The sequence below is a fragment of the Odocoileus virginianus genome, chromosome 11 (genome assembly GCF_023699985.2).
Source record: "Odocoileus virginianus isolate 20LAN1187 ecotype Illinois chromosome 11, Ovbor_1.2, whole genome shotgun sequence".
NCBI classification, from domain to species: domain Eukaryota; kingdom Metazoa; phylum Chordata; class Mammalia; order Artiodactyla; family Cervidae; genus Odocoileus; species Odocoileus virginianus.
The window spans coordinates 1,439,820-1,457,869 of NC_069684.1; the positions used below are offsets into that span (position 1 = coordinate 1,439,820).

Sequence of the window (18,050 nt, forward strand, 5' to 3'; positions counted from 1 at the left end):
CAGCAGCCCTGCCCCCCTTGGGAGCTGCGGGCTCGGCTGCCCTGCCCCCACCCCTGCCCCGGGTGTCTGTGCACACTGCGGGTGGGGGGCCACGGTCTGAGATCGCCCCGGACACCTCCTGAGAGGTCATCCCCATCTGGGGGCTTTCGGACTGGGCCAGCGCAGGTCCCTGGGGCTGGGGTCTCGCTGGCGAGTGCCACGGGCGAGGGGGCTTCTGCTGTGAGCTGACTGGGCCCCTGGTGGGCAGGAGCGGGTGTGTCCCCAGCCTCTGGACAACGAGGGTGCTAGAAACAGGAGCCCTGGCTTCACTCACGGTCATCGCCGGCTGCAGGGTGCTTCCTCACACACCACGCTCCCGAGCCCTCCGCGTGCTGTGCCTGCGTGCGCACGCACGTGCATGTGTGGCTGTGTGCACGCGTGCCTGTGCTGGCATATGGAGTGGGGAGGGGTGTCAGGGGAAGGCCGGCAGTGGTCCCCCCGCACCGCGGCTCCCCAGCCCAGGGCCAGCCCCACCCTGGATGGCAGGGGTGGAACAGGGTTTCAGAAACTCTCAGGGACCAGACCGGATGGCCGGGAAGGGGCAGGAGAGTCTTAGCGTCCCTGGGGGAAGTGCTTTGGTGACTCAGAGTGAAAATGTCTCAGGGCCGCAACCTCACTGCGGGCCTGGGGGAGGTGGGTCAGGGGTGAGAGGAAGAGGGCGGCTTTCAAGGAAAGTGAGATTCCATCTCCTCCTTCGGGGCTGCAGACTGAGGCGGCAGGAACCCGAGAGGATGGCAGGGAAGTCCCCCGGCAGGACAGGGCCCCGGGCGTGTTTGGAGAGGAAGTTGCAGGTCTGGGTGGCGATTACTCAGCCCCTGAGAGCTGCTCGCCAGCACCGTTACTTCCCAGTGATCTCAGCCCGTCTCTGGTTACCGAGGCAGGCCTGGTGGCTGGGAGGGGGTGCGGGGCGGGAGCCATCTCTTTCGCTGCCCTTCCCATGCCACGCTGCCCGTCCTAACAGGGCGGACGCCCACCTCTCAGTGAACAAAAGACCAGAAGAAGATGACGGGGTGCTCCCTCTCCGCTGCCCCCGCGTTCCTGGGGAGCTTGAAGCTTTAGTGCAGAATGGCCGGGAGGCGGGCAGACCCAGCACCGCGGTGAATGGGCGACGCCCGGAGTCACCCTCCAACGCAACACACACGTGAGGAGCCGAGGAACCTGAGAAAGTCCTGACGGTCGGATCTTTCTCACGGCGACTTTGTGACTTATCTTGAAATGCCACACTTGCCTGAGTTTCACAGCGTCTACTGGGGATTTCCCTGCCGGCTGCTGTGACCGGGGCAGGCTGGCCCGGGAGGACTTCGGTGACGGCCAGGCTCAGCCGGGCTTGTGCAGGGGTGCGGGGGCATCGGGGCCCCGGCCCCCTTGCAGAAGAGATGGCCTGGAGGCTCGGGCAGGGGGCTGGGGTGGATGGAGGCTCAGGGGTGCAATGCATGGGGACTCCAAGCCCGGGCACCTCTGTGCTGAACCGGAGAGGAGGAAGGGAGGCCCTTGCAGACTTGGCCTTGGTGGCTGGGGGTGCAGGCCTCCCCAGAAGGTCAAGGACTGGTTTCTGAGCTGGCTGAGCTGCGGAAGGCCGTGAACTTCTGGGCGAGGGGTGAGACGCACAGTGGTGGCGGGAAGGCCAGGTTGTATGGAGGTGTCTGCGCCAGTGGAGACTGCAGGCCTGGCAGAAAGTGCATGGGTAGGCAGGGCCTGGGGCGGAGCCCTGAGACCAGTGCGTGGAGGGGAGCTAGGGCCAGAGGGGGGGGAGAGGCTCACCCTCAGGTGACAGCGTCTGGAATTTCAAGCTGCCCCCAGGCCTCACGGAACAGGGTGCGTCAACCGGAGGGAGTGGGACCAGAAAAGCCACCTCAGGGTTCTTATTCTGAGGGCAAAACTATCTCTAGTTGGAAAGCAGGGGTGGGCTTCCCTGGTGGCTCAGGCGGTAAAAAATCTGCCCGCAACGCAGGAGACGCAGGTTTTCAACCCATGGGAGATCCCCTGGAGAGGGGAGTGGCTCCCCACTCCAGCATTCTTCCCTGGAGAATCCCACGGACAGAGGAGTGTGGCCGACTACAGTCCAGAGGTCACACAGTCAGACGTAACTGAGCGACGAACGCTTTCCCTTCACACAGTTTTTAGGTTTTTCTGTAACTGCTCTGGTCTGAATGAGGACAATCCACAAAATCAAAGTGAAGCTTATGGAATAATTGTAGAGACCTGGCTCCCACTGCTGCTGGAGCTGGGTGAGTTCAGCAGACATTCACTTCTAAAGGCGCAGAGGGTTAATTCTGGCATTTTAATTATCAATTCACCAAAAAAAAAAAAAAAAAGGAAGAAATACAGGCAAAATTAATGCAACATGAGCACAAGGTTTTTGCACCACTGTGCCAAAGCACAGAAAGCGACAGACTTTCAACACTGCCTAAGTCAGGATTCAAACAACTTCTAGTATTAATCACCTCTCATGAATACCTAAATTGTTCAATTTAAACAGAGGTTAAGAGACAGGAAAACCATGTGATGTGTTTGCTCAGGTTCAAATATTAGCCCCAAGACCCCGTATTTTAATCGAGAAACAGAAAAGGACATTTGGTGCCATGCTTTTATTCAAATGAAAGGGAAAAGACTGCACTGCACTAGGAAGTAGCAAATATGACAGTATTTTACAGCACAGCATCGTAAAAAAACCTGTAAGCAATGCTCCAGAGTGGACAGCAAGCACACACTGTCCATCGCCCCAAGTTCCACGGAACCACAATTAAAAAGCTGGATTTGGCTTTAAAAACAGCCAACTGAACTGTAACAGTCATAACACAACTGAGCAGCTGAGGGGAATGAAGAGCTTTCCAACGCCTGTCACATGGCAGAATCTGACAGGCCGCAAACTTAACTAAGTAATTATCCAACGTGACCTCCAATGATGAGAAGCACCAATGTGTTTCAATAAGTTGATGACTATCTCCAGACTTTATGAAATAGCATAATTCTCATTTGTATAATTTTAAAAACATAATTTAAAAAAATCCACAGACTTAAATATATCCATATTCTTTCTGCATGAATAAAGTAAAACATCATACTGAGAGCAAGGAACTTTTGTGGCAATATTCACATTCTACCTTTAAACCTTACAGACATCACTGGACACACACAGATTTGAGAATAAAGGGTGGTCCTGTCTGGTCTTACACAGTTACTTCCTCCATTGTCTTGCATCCAGTTTAAAAAAATTTAATGGCCAAGTAATATCACCAAGAAGATTGCTTTGATAAGGGAAATTCCACTGATTAAAAAGAACAAATTTAGTAATGTTGAAGGCTTGTTAACTCTCCTTTTGACTATTACCACATTTTTATTAGATTCACTTACGATTTTTTTAAACTAGTCAATCTATTTGACAATTATTTCCTTCTAATTGTGACCGAAATGGTTGTCTGAAAGGTAAAATGTGCAATCCCTCAGTTGTAATCTTCATATATTATATACACAATATGTATACACTTAAAATATAAGAGTTACATATATCCTGGTCTTTTACATGCAAACAGCAGATCACAAATAGTTCTGAGCTACACATATATCTTGCACAGGTATTGGAAAAAAATCTGTGAAATCTTCTTTTTTACAGTTTAAACAAATATACATAAATATAAGAACATAAATTACAGTAAAATATTGACAGCATTTGAGAAGATGTTGATAGCCCAGGTGCACTGGCGCCAAAGGCCTCATAGTAAGAGAGAAGCACAGTCCAGGGACACCTCACTCCTACTCTCTTTAAAAAAACAAGTGAATACATCATCATATGAGATATTAGTTATTTCTCTGAACAGCTCAATTAGAGAAATGCATATATTTTAGTCTCTACTTCCCATTAAAGAAAACAGACTATGCATCTCATATATGCTACAATACTGTCTTTTCCCTCTAAGTTTACATGTTGTCACAACACTGAAACATAACAGGGTCACAGAATCATTCAAGTCATTTCCTGAGAATGAAGTTTTTCCCCAACTAACCCTCTGGTATGCACTGTTAAAGGAACAAAGATCACGTAGGGAAGAGTTCAAGTGTGTACTTAATCTAAGCTGTCCCACTTGAAAAGGAAAAAAAAAGAAGAAAAACTCAGTATCAGTGAAAGAATGTGAAGCTATTTTAAAATTAAAACGTAGCCCTTTGTACATGTTTAAAAACTCTAAATATAACTTTTTTATCAGTTATAAATACAACGGAAAGACCTCTTGAGAGCATGTGGCAGGAAGTCTTCCATCTTCAGGTTCAGACTACTCTCAAAGTGTCGTTCATTTCTGCCAGCTTATAAAGTGACATGCTTCAAAAGAGACAGAAAGCCTTTTTGTTAAAAGAACAATCTAAATTATTCTGAGTTGGCCAGAAGTGGTGTAAAAACAGCACTGATTTAACAGCAACTTCTTATAACATCTTCTTGGTTAAGCTTGTGTGGTTTTAAGTGAACTATAGCAGCTCTTTACAACAACTCCTCTTGTTTCATAGAAAAACATTAATACTTGAGTGAGTAATAAATACAGAACTGTAAGCACTTCGCAGGGTAATTCGGCAAATGCTCTGACACCACTAAGGCGTGAGGGTTACTGGAAAACTAGCACTAGCGTTTCTCCCCGCGTAAAGAACAGCGCAAGGTGTCTCTGCGGGCCTGTTTCCTACTCCCGTGATCTCCACATGAAACCAAATACAAACATTATCCTGGACCAAACTCCCAGGGCAGAAAAATAGCAAAATAAACCATCTGAAGACACTCATATACATTAACAAGTTGGGAAAAAAAAAAGACAAGCAACAAACAAAACACACAACTGGTAATCCTAGCCATCCGTCAACTAGTGTCCGTGAGAACTCAGTGCTTTGCTGTATCGAAAACGCAGCAGGCAAACCTCCACCTGTGAGCCAGACGCCCGCCATCAGCTGGCCTGTCACCTCGGTGCGTCTCCTGCACTCCAACACTGTGGTCTACATTCCAGTTGTCATGACAACAGGGCTGAACGTCCAGTTTCAATGAATAAAGTCTGTTGGCAATTAGAAAGGGTTTCTATAGGCAGGAGGAATGAAGTGCAAACTTACCATGAATGTTCAGAAGCAGGTATCTCCCAGTTCCTATGCTTTAGTGGGTAACAGTTTTTTGGGCGTCACTGGCCTCTTGGCCTGCCACAAATGGCTGTGAATGGTAATTGCATCAACACTGGCAGATAAAGTTTTAGCAGGTATGTGGCTGAACTGTTTCCTGTCAGAATTGTATTTGTAAAGGCCCTCGATCATCTTCTTAGTGATAGACTTAGGGCCGATCCCAGTCAGTTTACTGATCTCTTCAGTCTCTGGGCAGTAAGTGTACAGAGACCTGAACTGGCAGCCGGAATCCCGGAATAAGATCAGGAAGTTGTTGGCATCTGACTTCTCCATTTCCTTCAGGATTAGAAACAAAAACAAAACAACAATAAAAGCCCTTAAACACTTTGCCAAACACAATTCATATAGCTGTGTTACATTTCTTCACACGTAATTTAAAACAGCTAACATGAGGCGCAAGTAATACAAGCCCAGCACACTGGGGCTGAATCATGTGCAGGCCGAGGACTGCTGGCTGTGCCGGGATTAAGATCCCAGAGGAACTTCAAGGTCTGCAGGGTCTGCTAAATCTCTACCACTGACAACCCCGCACTGGCCATCTCCTTTGTGACACAGCTCCATTTTAAAAAAGGCAAATCATGTAATCTACGCTTATAAAATGTGATCGAGTGAAATAAAATTTTCTCTGGGCAAGAAAATATTTTATAATTTTATATTTTCATCTTAAGTCTATGCCTAGTCTTGAATGAAATGTGCAGTCTTCCAGAAGCCCATCTGAAAGTTAAGTCCGTCGAATAATGAAAACATAGTTATAGACCCTTCAGATGTGGCTGAAATTCTAGAAGTACCTAAGGAGTGCTTTTACTTGAATTGAAAGAGAAGACTCCTACAATTTTAAGACATTGCCCACCTACCTTTATTTTTTTGCCCAACCTAACTTTCATGCAAACATGCTTACCTCCAGTATTTTTTTCTTCTGACCTTCATTTACTTTTCCAGCCAAACAGCAATGAGCTAAAGCATTTTGTATTATGTGCTTATTGGATTTTGCACTGGGTTCTTTGAAGAGCTTTGGTCCTATGATAAGAATTTAATAACAATAACAGTAAAAATAACATTCCTAAGTCAGAAATACTACTTATGTTTAAATGACACGATTGTGCCTGCACTGATTAAAACTCTAACGTGAAAGCCCCTGACTGCCCTGCCCCGGTCGGGATCCGGTCTTGCCTTCGGGGTCACACCTCGCGGGTCTCCTCTGGCCTCCCGAGGCGGCCTGGAGGGCAGCACTTTCTGCCACCTTCCTGGGACGTTTACACTAAGAAGGCCCCTCCTCCCTCACACTCACCTCCTCCAGGAGGCCTTCAGTAAGTATGCAGAGAAACCAGTTCTCTGAAGAGAAAAAAATTAGCCCTGATTTGTCATGTTTACCTCTATCTGGAGTAAATTACTCCCACCACGGCTGACTCAGAGCTACCCGTGGCCCTACAGCCACGTACCTCCTGGAGGCCTCACCATGCATCTGACAGCCCCGCAGGCCCAGGCTCCCCGGGGCCTGCACTGACCTTACAGGCTGCTGGGCCGGCTGGAACCGCAGGGTAGGGAGGAAACAACTCTCGAGGAGCCAGCAAGCTCTGCTCCCCTGGGCCTTCGGGGACCACTCGGGGGTCACCCAGATGCCGGCCAGATGCGGGTGGTCCCCGTCACCTCTGCTCCTCCCACCTACCTCTCCACGGCCACTCCCACGTCCTCTCCTGCTTCATTTCTTTAGTTCTCACCCACATGTTATTCTGCGTGCTTCTCCTTCAACGACGCCTCCCCCAGCAGAGCGAGACCGGGTGCCCTCCTGGACCTAAGGCATTCCTTTATCTTTCAGAGCCTCTCAGCACTTGCTCCAGACACACAGCTCCAGACCCTGAAGGCCCAGCATGAGGGGAAGGACTTGAAGGAGCAGGGCTGTTCCCCGCGCTCATGACTGACGTAGGGCGGAGGGACCTCCGCAGACCGAACTGAGACAGCCTCAGACCCAGACTACCACACAGAGACGGGCAGGGCTTTTAGGGTAGAAGTGGGGGGCTGAGTGCTATTGCTCTTTGTTTGAAGCTGAATTCATCTGGGACAAGTCGCCACCACTCTGAGTAGAACCGGATCACAGACACTGACTTACCTGAAAGTGACCGCCTGCCTTAGCCACTGTTTCCCACCAGTCTTCCGTGTGTAGCGCACCCTGCATCGCGTCTCAGCCCCCGTCCAACCGCTTCCCGAGGATAGGCGGGCACTCACCTGTGTACTCTGTCCCTGAGGCCACGGACGACGTGGTGGATGCGTTCTCCCAGTCCTTCTCACCGTTCCGGCTGCCACACCGGCTCGGAGACAAGAAGCCTTCTACAGACTCTGATCTGAATAATAGAAGACATGCACTGTAATGTCTCATATAAAGAAAAATCATTTGGGGCTCAGGAGAATATAGGTGAGCGCCAACCAAACTCAACTCAGAGGCTTAAAAAGAAGATGATGGCGGTCACTCTGTCTCGTTCACAGCCGCAGAGCCAAGATCTCAGTGGGCAACCCCCTGAGTACCTGTGGAGGACAGATGGACGTTCCCACAGGACAACTGACAGGACCTGACGACCTTCACTAGGAACCTTCTTTTATATGGGTGCTACATTATAACATGCTTCATAAGACCATTAAATACTGATTTTTTTAGCTTCTAATACATATACTGGGTTGGTCGGAAAGTTCATTCTGTTTTTTTTCCATAAGGTGGTTTGAAACCTCAAACTAATTTTTTGGCCAACTCAACACATCCTTGAGAAAGAGAGAGCATACAAAGGAGCTTTCCTAAGTCACAAGAGGGAGAAGCCTAGAGGCTGGTGCACTAAACATGAGGACTTTCCACTTCAAGCTCGACTGTATCACACTGGCTGACCAACAGTTATGGGTACTATCCTGCTGATGTCATTATCCTAAAATCCAAAAGATAAAAAACTGAAAGAGGAACAGACCTCTTCATATATATTTTTTTAAATAGACACTCGAACTGTCCTAGTCAGCAAAACTTATAACCGTCTGTGACTACGGTGTACGTACTGAGAACATCTATGTTCTCGTTTATGGTGCATTTATGTTCTCAGGAAGACGTCTGTGCTGTGACTCACCTCGGGGTCCTCTTCCCTGAGTGCAAGCTCTCATTATCGCCCATGTTCAGTGACGCCAGAGAAAGGCTTGAGACTGAAAAGACACGACAGATTTGTGATCCTGAATAAAAATTAGAAATTTAAAAGGAGCAACTAGAGAAGAGAGTTCCTTAGGTAATACCAGTGTATGAAAATTGAGCTTGTACAGTTTCTTTTCCTTTTTAGATACATAACATGCTTGCATGCATATATGCATAATTTATTTAAAATGGGCAAGGAACCTACTTTTGAGAACTAATGAAATAAGTGAGGGAGATTGAGAGATACAACCTCCAGTTATAAGATAAATGAGTCAGGCAGCTGACATGCATGGTGTGGGGAGTGCAGTCAGTTACTACGTAAAGTCTTCTTCGTGCAGTGACAGATGGTAACTGGATTAAGCCTGGTGATCATTTTGAATCACTCTGTTGTATAGCAGGAACTAACAAGTGTTGTAGGTCAACTGTATTTCAAGAAACAAACTCATAAAAAAGAGATCAGATTTGTGGCTACCAGAGGCGAGGGGAGGGGCAACTGGATGAAGGTGGTCAAAAGGTGCAACTGCCAGTTACAGACGCACAGTCCTGGGGCCGTGACAGCAGGGTGCTCAGTCTGTAACTTCCCCAACGCTGCTGTGTGAGACGCCACAAGAAAGCTGCCCAGAGAGGGACCCCAGGAGCTCTCAGCACAAGGAGAAAACGCATCTTTCTTTTCCTGAAATGTTTTATCTATTCAAGATAATGGATGCTCAGTATATTTACAGTGGGCACTACTTCATGATGTATGTAGATGAAATCACTAGACTGTTCATCTTAAACTTACAAAGTGCTATATGCCAATTACATCTCATCAAAACTGAGAGAAAAAAAGATAAAATTAATTATTCTAAAACAAAGTGGTAATAAATGAGTGCTTATAAGAAAAAAAGCTAAAAAAAAAGAAAAAAGCTAACAAAAAGAAAAATGAACAAAGAAATTAACAAGAAGAATAAAACATAGTTTAGGAATATCTAATTCCCATGTAATGTTGGACTGGATGAAGCACAAGCTGGAATCAAGATTGCAAGAAGAAACATCAATAACTTCAGATATGCAGATGACACCACCCCATGGCAGAAAGTGAAGAAGAACTAAAGAGCCTCTTGATGAAAGTCAAAGGAGACAGTGAAAAAGTTGGCTTAAAACTCAACATTCAGAAAACTAAGATCATGGCATCTGGTCCCATCACTTCATGGCAAACAGATGGGGAAACAATGGAAACAGTAACAGACTTTATTTTGGGGGGCTCCAAAATCACTGCAGATGGTGACTGCAGCCATGAAATTAAAAGACGCTTGCTCCCTGGAAGAAAAGTTATGACCAACCTAGACAGCATGTTAAAAAGCAGAGACATTACTTTGCCGACAAAAGTCCATCTAGTCAAAGCTATGGTTTTTCCACTAGTCATGTGTGGATGTGAGCGTTGGACTATAAAGAAAGCTGATAGTTTTGAACTGTGGTATTGGAGAAGACTCTTGAGAGTCTCTTGGACATCAAGGAGATCCAACAAGTCCATCCTAAAGGAAATCAGTCCTGAGTATTCATTGGAAGGACTGAGCCAAAACTCCAATAGTTTGGCCACCTGATGTGAAGAACTGACTGATTGGAAAAGACCCTGATGCTAGAAAAGATTGAAGGTGGGAGAAGGGGATGACAGAGGATGAGATGGTTGGATAGCATCACCGACTCAATGGACATGAGTTTGGGTAAATTCTAGGAGTTGGTAATGGACAGGGAAGCCTGGTGTGCTGCAGTCCATGGGGTTACAAAGAGTCGCACATGACTGACCAATTGAACTGAACTCCCAGGTAGCAAATCAATTTGTTAATTTCAACCAATACTAGGTATCAAAAATTTTCACTTACTACAAAAGGTGGAGTTCTCTTTACTTTTTTAATTGAGGCATAGTTAATTTACAATGCTGTGTTAGCTTCTAGTATAAGCAAAGTGATTCAGTTATATTATACACACACACACACTTCTTTTCCAGATTCTTTCTCATTATAGTTCCCTGTGCTGTACAGTACGTTCTTGTTGTTTATCTAATTTATATACAGTAATGCGTATATCTTAACCCCAGCATCCTAACACTTACCCCACCCCATTACCCTCTGGCAACTGTTTTCTATGTCTATTTAATTTTTTTTAACAGTTCTCTTTAAATAGTATTACATTATTTTCCTTAAGTTTCAAAATAACTAGTAATTCAGTATAGAATTCAGTATAGAATAACTATAGTAATTCTTAACTTCAGAATAACTATAGTGACAACCCAGAGAGATGCTAAGTGAGGACGAGCCCCAGGCTGGATGTGAGCACGCCAGTGATGCTGTTGGCCATATGCACGCACGCATAACAGGCTCCACTCGCAGGAAGCTTTCCTGCCCAGTTCGGCGCCCCACCTCACCACACGCCCCTCACCTGGGGGGCCTTTCACGGGCGTCTTGGGGGACTCGAGGTGGTCCCTGTGGATGGACTTGGGCCGCTGCTTCTTCTGCCGGGCCGCCTGAGGCCGGGGCTTGAGGACGGTGTCCATGTCCTCCATGAGCTTGAGCTGCTTGCGCCGCAGGTACTCCTGCCGGATGAACTCGCGGCGCGCCCGCTCGTCCTCCTTCTTCTGCCGCTCCTCCTCCGTCCTGCGCCTGGAGACCAAGCGGGTGCGCTGCTTACTGCGCACAGCACGGGGGCGGGGAACGTGCGTGAGGGGGAGAGTATGCGTGAGAGTATGCGTGAGGGGGGGTGAGCGTGCGTAGGGGATGAGGGGCGCGGAACGTGCGTGAGGGGGAGAGTATGCGTGAGGGGGGGGTGAGGGTGTGCGTAGGGGATGAGGGGCGGTGAGCGTGAGTGAGGGGGGTGTGGGGGTGAGCGTGCGTGATGGGGGGTGAGCGTGCGTGAGGGGGGTGAGGGGGTGAGCGTGCGTGAGGGGGGTGAGGGGGAGAGCATGCGTGAGGGGTGAGCGTGCGTAGGGGATGAGGGGCGGTGAGTGAGGGGGGTGTGGGGGTGAGCATGCGTGAGGGGGGTGAGGGGGTGTGCGTGCGTGAGGGGGGGTGAGCGTGCGTGAGGGGGGTGAGGGGGTGAGCGTGCGTGAGGGGGGGTGAGCGTGCGTGAGGGGGGTGAGGGGGAGAGTGTGCGTGAGCGGGGTGAGGGGGTGAGCGTGCGTGAGGGGGGTGAGCGTGCGTAGGGGATGAGGGGCGGTGTGAGTGTGAGTGAGGGGGGTGTGGGGCTGAGCGTGCGTGAGGGGGTGAGGGGGTGAAGGGGTGGGCGTGCATGAAGGGGTGAGCGTGCGTGAAGGGGGTGAGGGGGAGAGTATGCGTGAGGGGGGTGAGCGTGCGTAGGGGATGAGGGGCGGTGTGAGTGTGAGTGAGGGGGGTGTGGGGCTGAGCGTGCGTGAGGGGGTGAGGGGGTGAAGGGGTGGGCGTGCATGAAGGGGTGAGCGTGCGTGAAGGGGGTGAGGGGGTGAGTGTGCGTGAGAGGGGGTAAGCGTGCGTAGGGGATGAGGGGCGGTGAGCGTGCGTGAGGGGGGTGAGGGGGAGAGTATGCGTGAGGGGTGTGAGCGTGCGTAGGGGATGAGGGGCGGTGAGTGTGCGTGAGGGGGGTGTGGGGGTGAGCGTGCGTGAGGGGGTAAGGGGGTGAAGGGGTGGGCGTGCATGAAGGGGTGAGCGTGCGTGAAGGGGGGTGAGCGTGCGTGAGGGGGGGTGAGGGTGCGTGAGGAGGGTGAGCGTGCATAGGGGATGAGGGGCGGTGAGCGTGCGTGAGGGGGTTGTGGGGGTGAGCGTGCGTCAGGGGGGTGAGGGGCAGTGAGCATGCATGAGGGGGATGAGTGTGCATGAGGGGAGTGAGCGGTGGTGAGCGTGCGTGAGGGGGGTGAGTGTGCGTGAGGGGAGTGAGCGTGCGTGAAGGGGTGAGCGTGTGTGAGGGGGGGTGAGGAGTGGTGAGTGTGTGTGAGTGTGCGTGAGGTGGGTGAGGGGTGGTGAGCGTCTGGGTGAGTGTGCTTGAGGGGGGTGTGGGGGTGAGCGTGTGTGAGGGGGGTGAGGAGTGGTGAGTGTGAGGGACGGTGAGTGTGCGTGAGGTGGGTGAGGGGTGGTGAGCGTGTGGGTGAGTGTGCGTGAGGGGATGAGCGTGCGTGAGGGGGGTGAGGGACGGTGAGTGTGCGTGAGGTGGGTGAGGGGTGGTGAGCGTCGGGTTGAGCGTGCGTGAAGGTGGTGAGGGGCGGTGAGTGTGCGTGAGGGGGCGAGCGAAGTCAGCACCTGGGACAACCGCGGCCATTAACTGTATCATTAATAACTACTTTAAAAAGTGTGTGTGTGTGTGTGTGTGTGTGTGTGTGTGTGTGTGTGTGTGAGAAAAACCCAGGGAAATGATTTTAATGTTTCAAGCCTGGGATAAAAACATGCAACCAGTACTTAAATAAACTTCTAAGAAGCACCCCAAACCAGCACTGATTTAGCTGTGTCACATTCCGAAGGTTCCTCCAAACACCGGTTAACAAGTCAGCAGGATGCCCCTCCCGCCACGGCGGCCCCACCTGGTCTCCTCTTTCTTGTGCTCCATCTCGGCTTCCAGCTGCTGCTTCCGAAGTTGAGTCTCCTTCTCCCTTCTTAATCGTTTCTCCAACAAAGCTGCCCGTTTCATGGCCATATCATTTTCTGCTTTTTGATCATCCTAGGGAATGAATTCCATTGAGGAGGAGGAAACATTTAAGGTACCAATATCCTCATTTTCAATGTCTGAGGCCACATGCAGTGGTTACTCTTAGAACTGAGAATACAAATTACCCACTGAAAAATCTTATTCCAACCCCACCACAGATGGACATGTTCCAAAATGATGAAGGAAGAAATGAATTAAAGAGGCAATACTTTTATCAAATAACAAAGCACACAAACTTCTTTGATTACATGTTTTCAAAACTTAGGAAGTCAGCAAAGAACAACATAAAACTGAAAAAAAAAAAAAAAAAAGTTTTCTGGGCCCTGATAATTTATAGAGTGGAGAGTTTCCCCACACATTTTAAAATTGCATTTAACTTGTGTTTAGAATACATACTTAATGTAGAAAAGTCAAGAAAAAGCACCAAAAAAATAGCTACCCAAAGTTGTATCACATAAATGAAATTCCTGCTGCACGATTTTTTTAGGTGGAGGTTCTGACAGTTTGCTCGCTGGGTTCTGCACTGCACTGCGGGCTCTCCCACGGAAGAGGAGACGGGTGTAATTACACTCCTGACCCCAGGGCTAGCTAGAAGGTGGGCCCTGGGCCTCCTGAGCCTGCCTGGCTCCTAAGCAAACTCTCAGGGCCCGAGTTCTCAGAAGTCAGGAGTAACCAGCTGGAGAAGTGGTTCTGATACATTCCCAGCACAGTGCTGGGCACACAAGACACTAAGATGTGAAAAAGACAGGGCTCCTTAGGTTAAGGGGCTGCTAGATCCCTACCAGCTGGGGGAGAGGGAGAGGCACAGAAACTCAGCGACAGATGCACTCAGATGTAGAGAGTCAGAAGACAGCCTGTGAACAGCCAGGCCAAACACACACACGTCCGCGTCTGACATGCTGCACAGGCTGCAGCCTGCCAGCCTTTCCTTCACTCTGCGGATAAGAAGATGGAGTGTGTGCAGGAGTTCATGGTCTAAGAGAAACCGTGACAGAAGCAAGTCACAAGGTGGTTGGAGAGCCCGGATCAGCAGTGTCACCATGAGAACACTGAGGGTACAAGAGACCCAAGGGGAAGATACTCCGTCTACCCCCAGAACCATGCAAGGCTGCAGCACACAGAGAAGACCGAAGCAAGCCTGACAGGACACCCCGACCGGAGCGACGGGGAGAGGGTGGCCCTGCGGATTAGCGGATTCATCTGCGAAAGGCCCCCATCACACGCCGAGGGGCTGCACTTTATCCAACAGGCATCTCTAAGAGACCCCGTGGACTTCTGCTCCCAAGAGGCAGTGTGAAGGGACCAGGCAGACGCGGGGAGCCCGTGACAAGCTGTCGCCATGGTCTGAGGGCCGAGTACCGGGTGGTGAAGACAGAAGTGAGGAAAGGAGGGTATGGGGGACTCTGCTCTCCTCTCCCTGCGGGAGCAGAGGTAGCAAGGTCTCTAAAACTAAACACATCAATTACTGTCTATAGCAGCAGTCCATTAAAAAACATTAACAGTAGTCTCACACAGTTAGGAAACAAAAAAGCACAACTCACATTTAAGTTTCTAAACATTAAAAAGGGCCGAGACAGCCATCTCTCTATGACCAACTTCAAAGTAAGTTACCCGTTCCCAGTATTTAATGATCCAAAGTGATTGTAACCACTTCCAAATTCTTAGTTCTGACTCCAATAGGACTCCAGAAAATCTGCAAGTATAGATTGTTGCCACCGAAGGCTGTCTTTCTATCTATATTCTAAACTGCAGAGCATTAGAAAAGATATATCTTGGTCTCTTAACTTTTTAAAAAGAGAAACGAGTAGCACACACATACACATTTCTGATTATAAAAAACCACATTCTTCCCTATAAGAGTTTGGAAAACACAGAAAAATATAAAGATGAAAAAAAGGATGGGAGAAAAACTTTAACACTAGGCCTTCCTTGTTCTAGTACCTATGGTAAGTGTCCAGATGTTACAATCACAAGGTGATACTGTGCAGGACTTGGGTTAGCTGGCTGCAGTATCCTATAAACGTAGGTTACATCAAACACCAAACCTGAGATTGGGGTCATAAGCTACACTCTCATCAGTGCTTCCAGAGGTATTACAATGACAACTGCTCAAACTATATTTTTAATGTTTCATCTTGCAAGATTCCATTTGGTCAGTTTTTAAAATATTAGAAAAAAGTGTATGGGAAGATAGTCAATACCAAGAAAAGAAACTAAAACAGATTTGCATGCAATGCCAAGTTATAACCTTTTTTTACCAACTGGCAACACAGTATCTTTTGCAAGAGTGAATTACTTGGTTCTCAAAAGGCTTTGGTGAAAGTGAGAGAGAGACAAGCAGGGGGCAAAAACAGCACATCTCATCACGTTCCACGAGGTGATGAGAGACTGCTCCAGAAACCAGAGTGCCTGCCCGGAACCGCAGTCCACAAGGGACGGACCAGAACATAACCCAGGACGAGGGCAGACCCTAACAGAGGTCCTGCTGCTCAAGAGGCCTGTGCGTGCACCAGAAGCATGGAGAGAGGAGGCCTGCGGCCGTGCGGATAGTTTTACCTTAAAAAAGAATCCACAGCATACTTTCTGGTCCTCATCAACTTGTTCTTTATCACTTTCTCCATCATACTTTTCAACAGATACATCAGCCTTTTCAGGGGGTTTCAAATCTGAGAGGGAGACTTCAATCAGATTAACACTTTTAGGAGCAGCCGGCGGGACACTGGGTTTGGAAGGCAGCTCTGTGGGCTGACTTGGGGGGTCCTCGCTGGGTGCGGGGCGTGTAGCCACCGAGGCCAAGGCGGCCGGGCCCTCGGGGGCTGCGGAGGGCAGGGGCCGGGCCTCCCCGTGCTCCGGAGGCCCCGCCGACCCCTCCTCCTCCTCCTTCGCCCCGTCCTTGCGCCCGGACTCCTGGGCCCGAGGCTCTCCATCGTCACCCAAACACACGAAGGACCGCGTCTGAATGGGGACCTGACTCGGGGAGAACCTCCGGAGCCGCGGGAGGCTGTCCACAGACCGCGGGGGCGTTAGCGTGCGGTGCAGGGGTGTGATCTTGAGCTCGCTGGGCCTGGGAGTCCTTTGATTTTTGACAGAGAAGGACGCACTCTTCCTGGGCACGGCCTGCGGGGATGGGTGGGCTGGGCGAGGTGCATCGCGTGCCGGCCGGTGTGGGGAGGGCGGTGGTGGGGAGATGACCCAGGCCTGCTGCTCGCGCATGTGCATTAGGGCCTCCTGCTGCAGCGCCAGGCGCCGCATCTCCCGCTGCAGCGCATGCAGGGAAGCGTTGAGCCTCTCGATGGAGCGCGTGTGCTCCAGCAGCTCGCCGTCCTGCGGCGGCTCCTCTGCGGGCCCAGCCGGGCTCCACCGCCCCTCGGGGTCTCCGGGCGCACTCGGGCCCGATGGCCACCTGCCCGCGGGGCTCTCCATGCCCTCCTTGGGGTCCGCTGGGGACTTGCTCCTCGGCCCATTTGCCTTCTGCGGCTCCTTCTCCCGTGGCCGCTCCGTGTACACCTTCTCGTCCTCTGCGCCCGCCGCCTCCTCCCGCAGCGGGGAGACCCCCTCGCCTTTCTTCTTCACCACGGTGAGGAAGGCCGTCCTCCCCATCTTCTGCCTCTGCTTGGTGAACGCAGCCTCCATCTTCTTCTTCTGGGCCTCGATGGCCCGCCGCTTCTCCTCCAGCTTCATCCTCAGGTGCACCACCTCGGAGGCCAGCAGCTGCGTGGTGTCCCGGCCGTGCGGGAGGCCTGCGTCCTCAGAGGCTGGGGCCCAGGCCACCACGTGGGGAATGTTGAGCTCAGAGCCCTCAGGCGTGGTCTTCTGAGAGCTGCTGCCGCTGCTCTTTCCATCCGTGTGGTTCAGCTTCCGGAACTTCTGCTCAGCAAAGCTGGTCATCTTCACCCCGGAGCTGGAGGAGGCGCTGCTCCCAGGCTGGGACTTGGTGCTGATTGTGCTGGGACAGGGGCTCAAGGCCTCTCTGGCGCTGCCGGCACGCACGTCGCAGTCCTGCAGGAATTTGGACGCGTCATCCATGTCGGAGTCCAAGCTCACGGTGTAGTCTCTTAGGGACGAGTCCTCGTCCATGGTTTCTGGAATGTCTTCCGAGGGCACGTGAATACCCGTGTCCACCTCCGTGGTGTCTGTGACAGGACTCAAGGCCCCTCGCGTGTCCCCTACGTTCTCAGGACTGGACTGGCTGCGCGGGACGCCAGCGTTCAGGAAGCTCAGCTCCTGGCTATGGAGGAAGAAGCCGTTGGCAAGCTGGTCCGGCCTCGGGGTGTGGGCGGGCTTCTCGGTGTCGTGAATTATCTGCAAGGCTTCCTCGATGCTCGGGGTCCCCAGCTGGTTGCCGAGCTCGTCGAGAAGCACCCTGTTGTGCAGTGCTCCGCTGGGGAACCTGCAGCACGGGTTCTCACTGGAGTTCAGCTCGCCTGCGCTCCGGGGCACGGAGGTGGTCAGGTCACCGTGAGAGCCCCCCGTGAGCTCCTCTGCGATGCCCCCCGTGTCCTCCTCTCCATTCACCGGCTTGAAGGACAGATTCTTCCGGATGTTCTTGGCTACGCGGTTGTTGTTCAGGGTGAGTCCTTCATTACTAATGGAACGAGTGATTCCTCGGTTGGAGGTGGATCTCTGCACAGTGTTTTCTTTATCAAAAGAAATATCAAATGAAACTCCATGCACTGACGATCTACAAAAAAAAAAAGAGAGAGAAGACCCTTAAATAATCCCAGAAAAGACAGGATCTGGTATCACTGAGAAGTGTGACTTCCTCTCCCCTCATTTCTCACAATCACATCCTCCTGGGGGGGGTGGGTGGTGGTGCGGGTAAGGCTGTCAGGACACCTGTCACCTATGGTCACTCCAGCATCTGGCCAGCAACAGGGGTGGTGGGGTGGGGAACGAGTGCTTCTCGCTAAGGTGAGGACACTGAGAGTAAGTCTCCAGTTTACCTTTTCTCCTTGGGCCATGTCCCTATGAAGCCGTCGACATAGGACATAGATGAAGACCTTCTTATTCCTCCTTCAAATGCATGAGAAGAAAAGTCACTGGCATTGTGTAAAACAAT

General features: G+C 50.7%; 1 protein-coding gene across 4 annotated transcripts in view; it reads right to left on the reverse strand.

The window, feature by feature from the left end:
* Positions 1 to 2,612: 2,612 nt before the first annotated feature.
* Positions 2,613 to 18,050, reverse strand: part of CAMSAP2 (calmodulin regulated spectrin associated protein family member 2) — a 91,494-nt gene continuing 76,056 nt past the window's right edge. For all 4 annotated transcript variants that reach the window (XM_020906982.2, XM_020906980.2, XM_020906981.2 and 1 more), the window contains 8 exons: positions 17,935 to 18,004; positions 15,548 to 17,672; positions 12,867 to 13,003; positions 10,763 to 10,983; positions 8,286 to 8,358; positions 7,408 to 7,523; positions 6,083 to 6,201; positions 2,613 to 5,460 (listed from right to left, as the gene is read on the reverse strand). In XM_020906982.2, the coding sequence (XP_020762641.2) occupies positions 5,155 to 5,460; positions 6,083 to 6,201; positions 7,408 to 7,523; positions 8,286 to 8,358; positions 10,763 to 10,983; positions 12,867 to 13,003; positions 15,548 to 17,672; positions 17,935 to 18,004 (3,167 nt within the window). In that variant the 3' untranslated portion in view covers positions 2,613 to 5,154. The remainder of the gene's footprint in view (positions 5,461 to 6,082; positions 6,202 to 7,407; positions 7,524 to 8,285; positions 8,359 to 10,762; positions 10,984 to 12,866; positions 13,004 to 15,547; positions 17,673 to 17,934; positions 18,005 to 18,050) is intronic.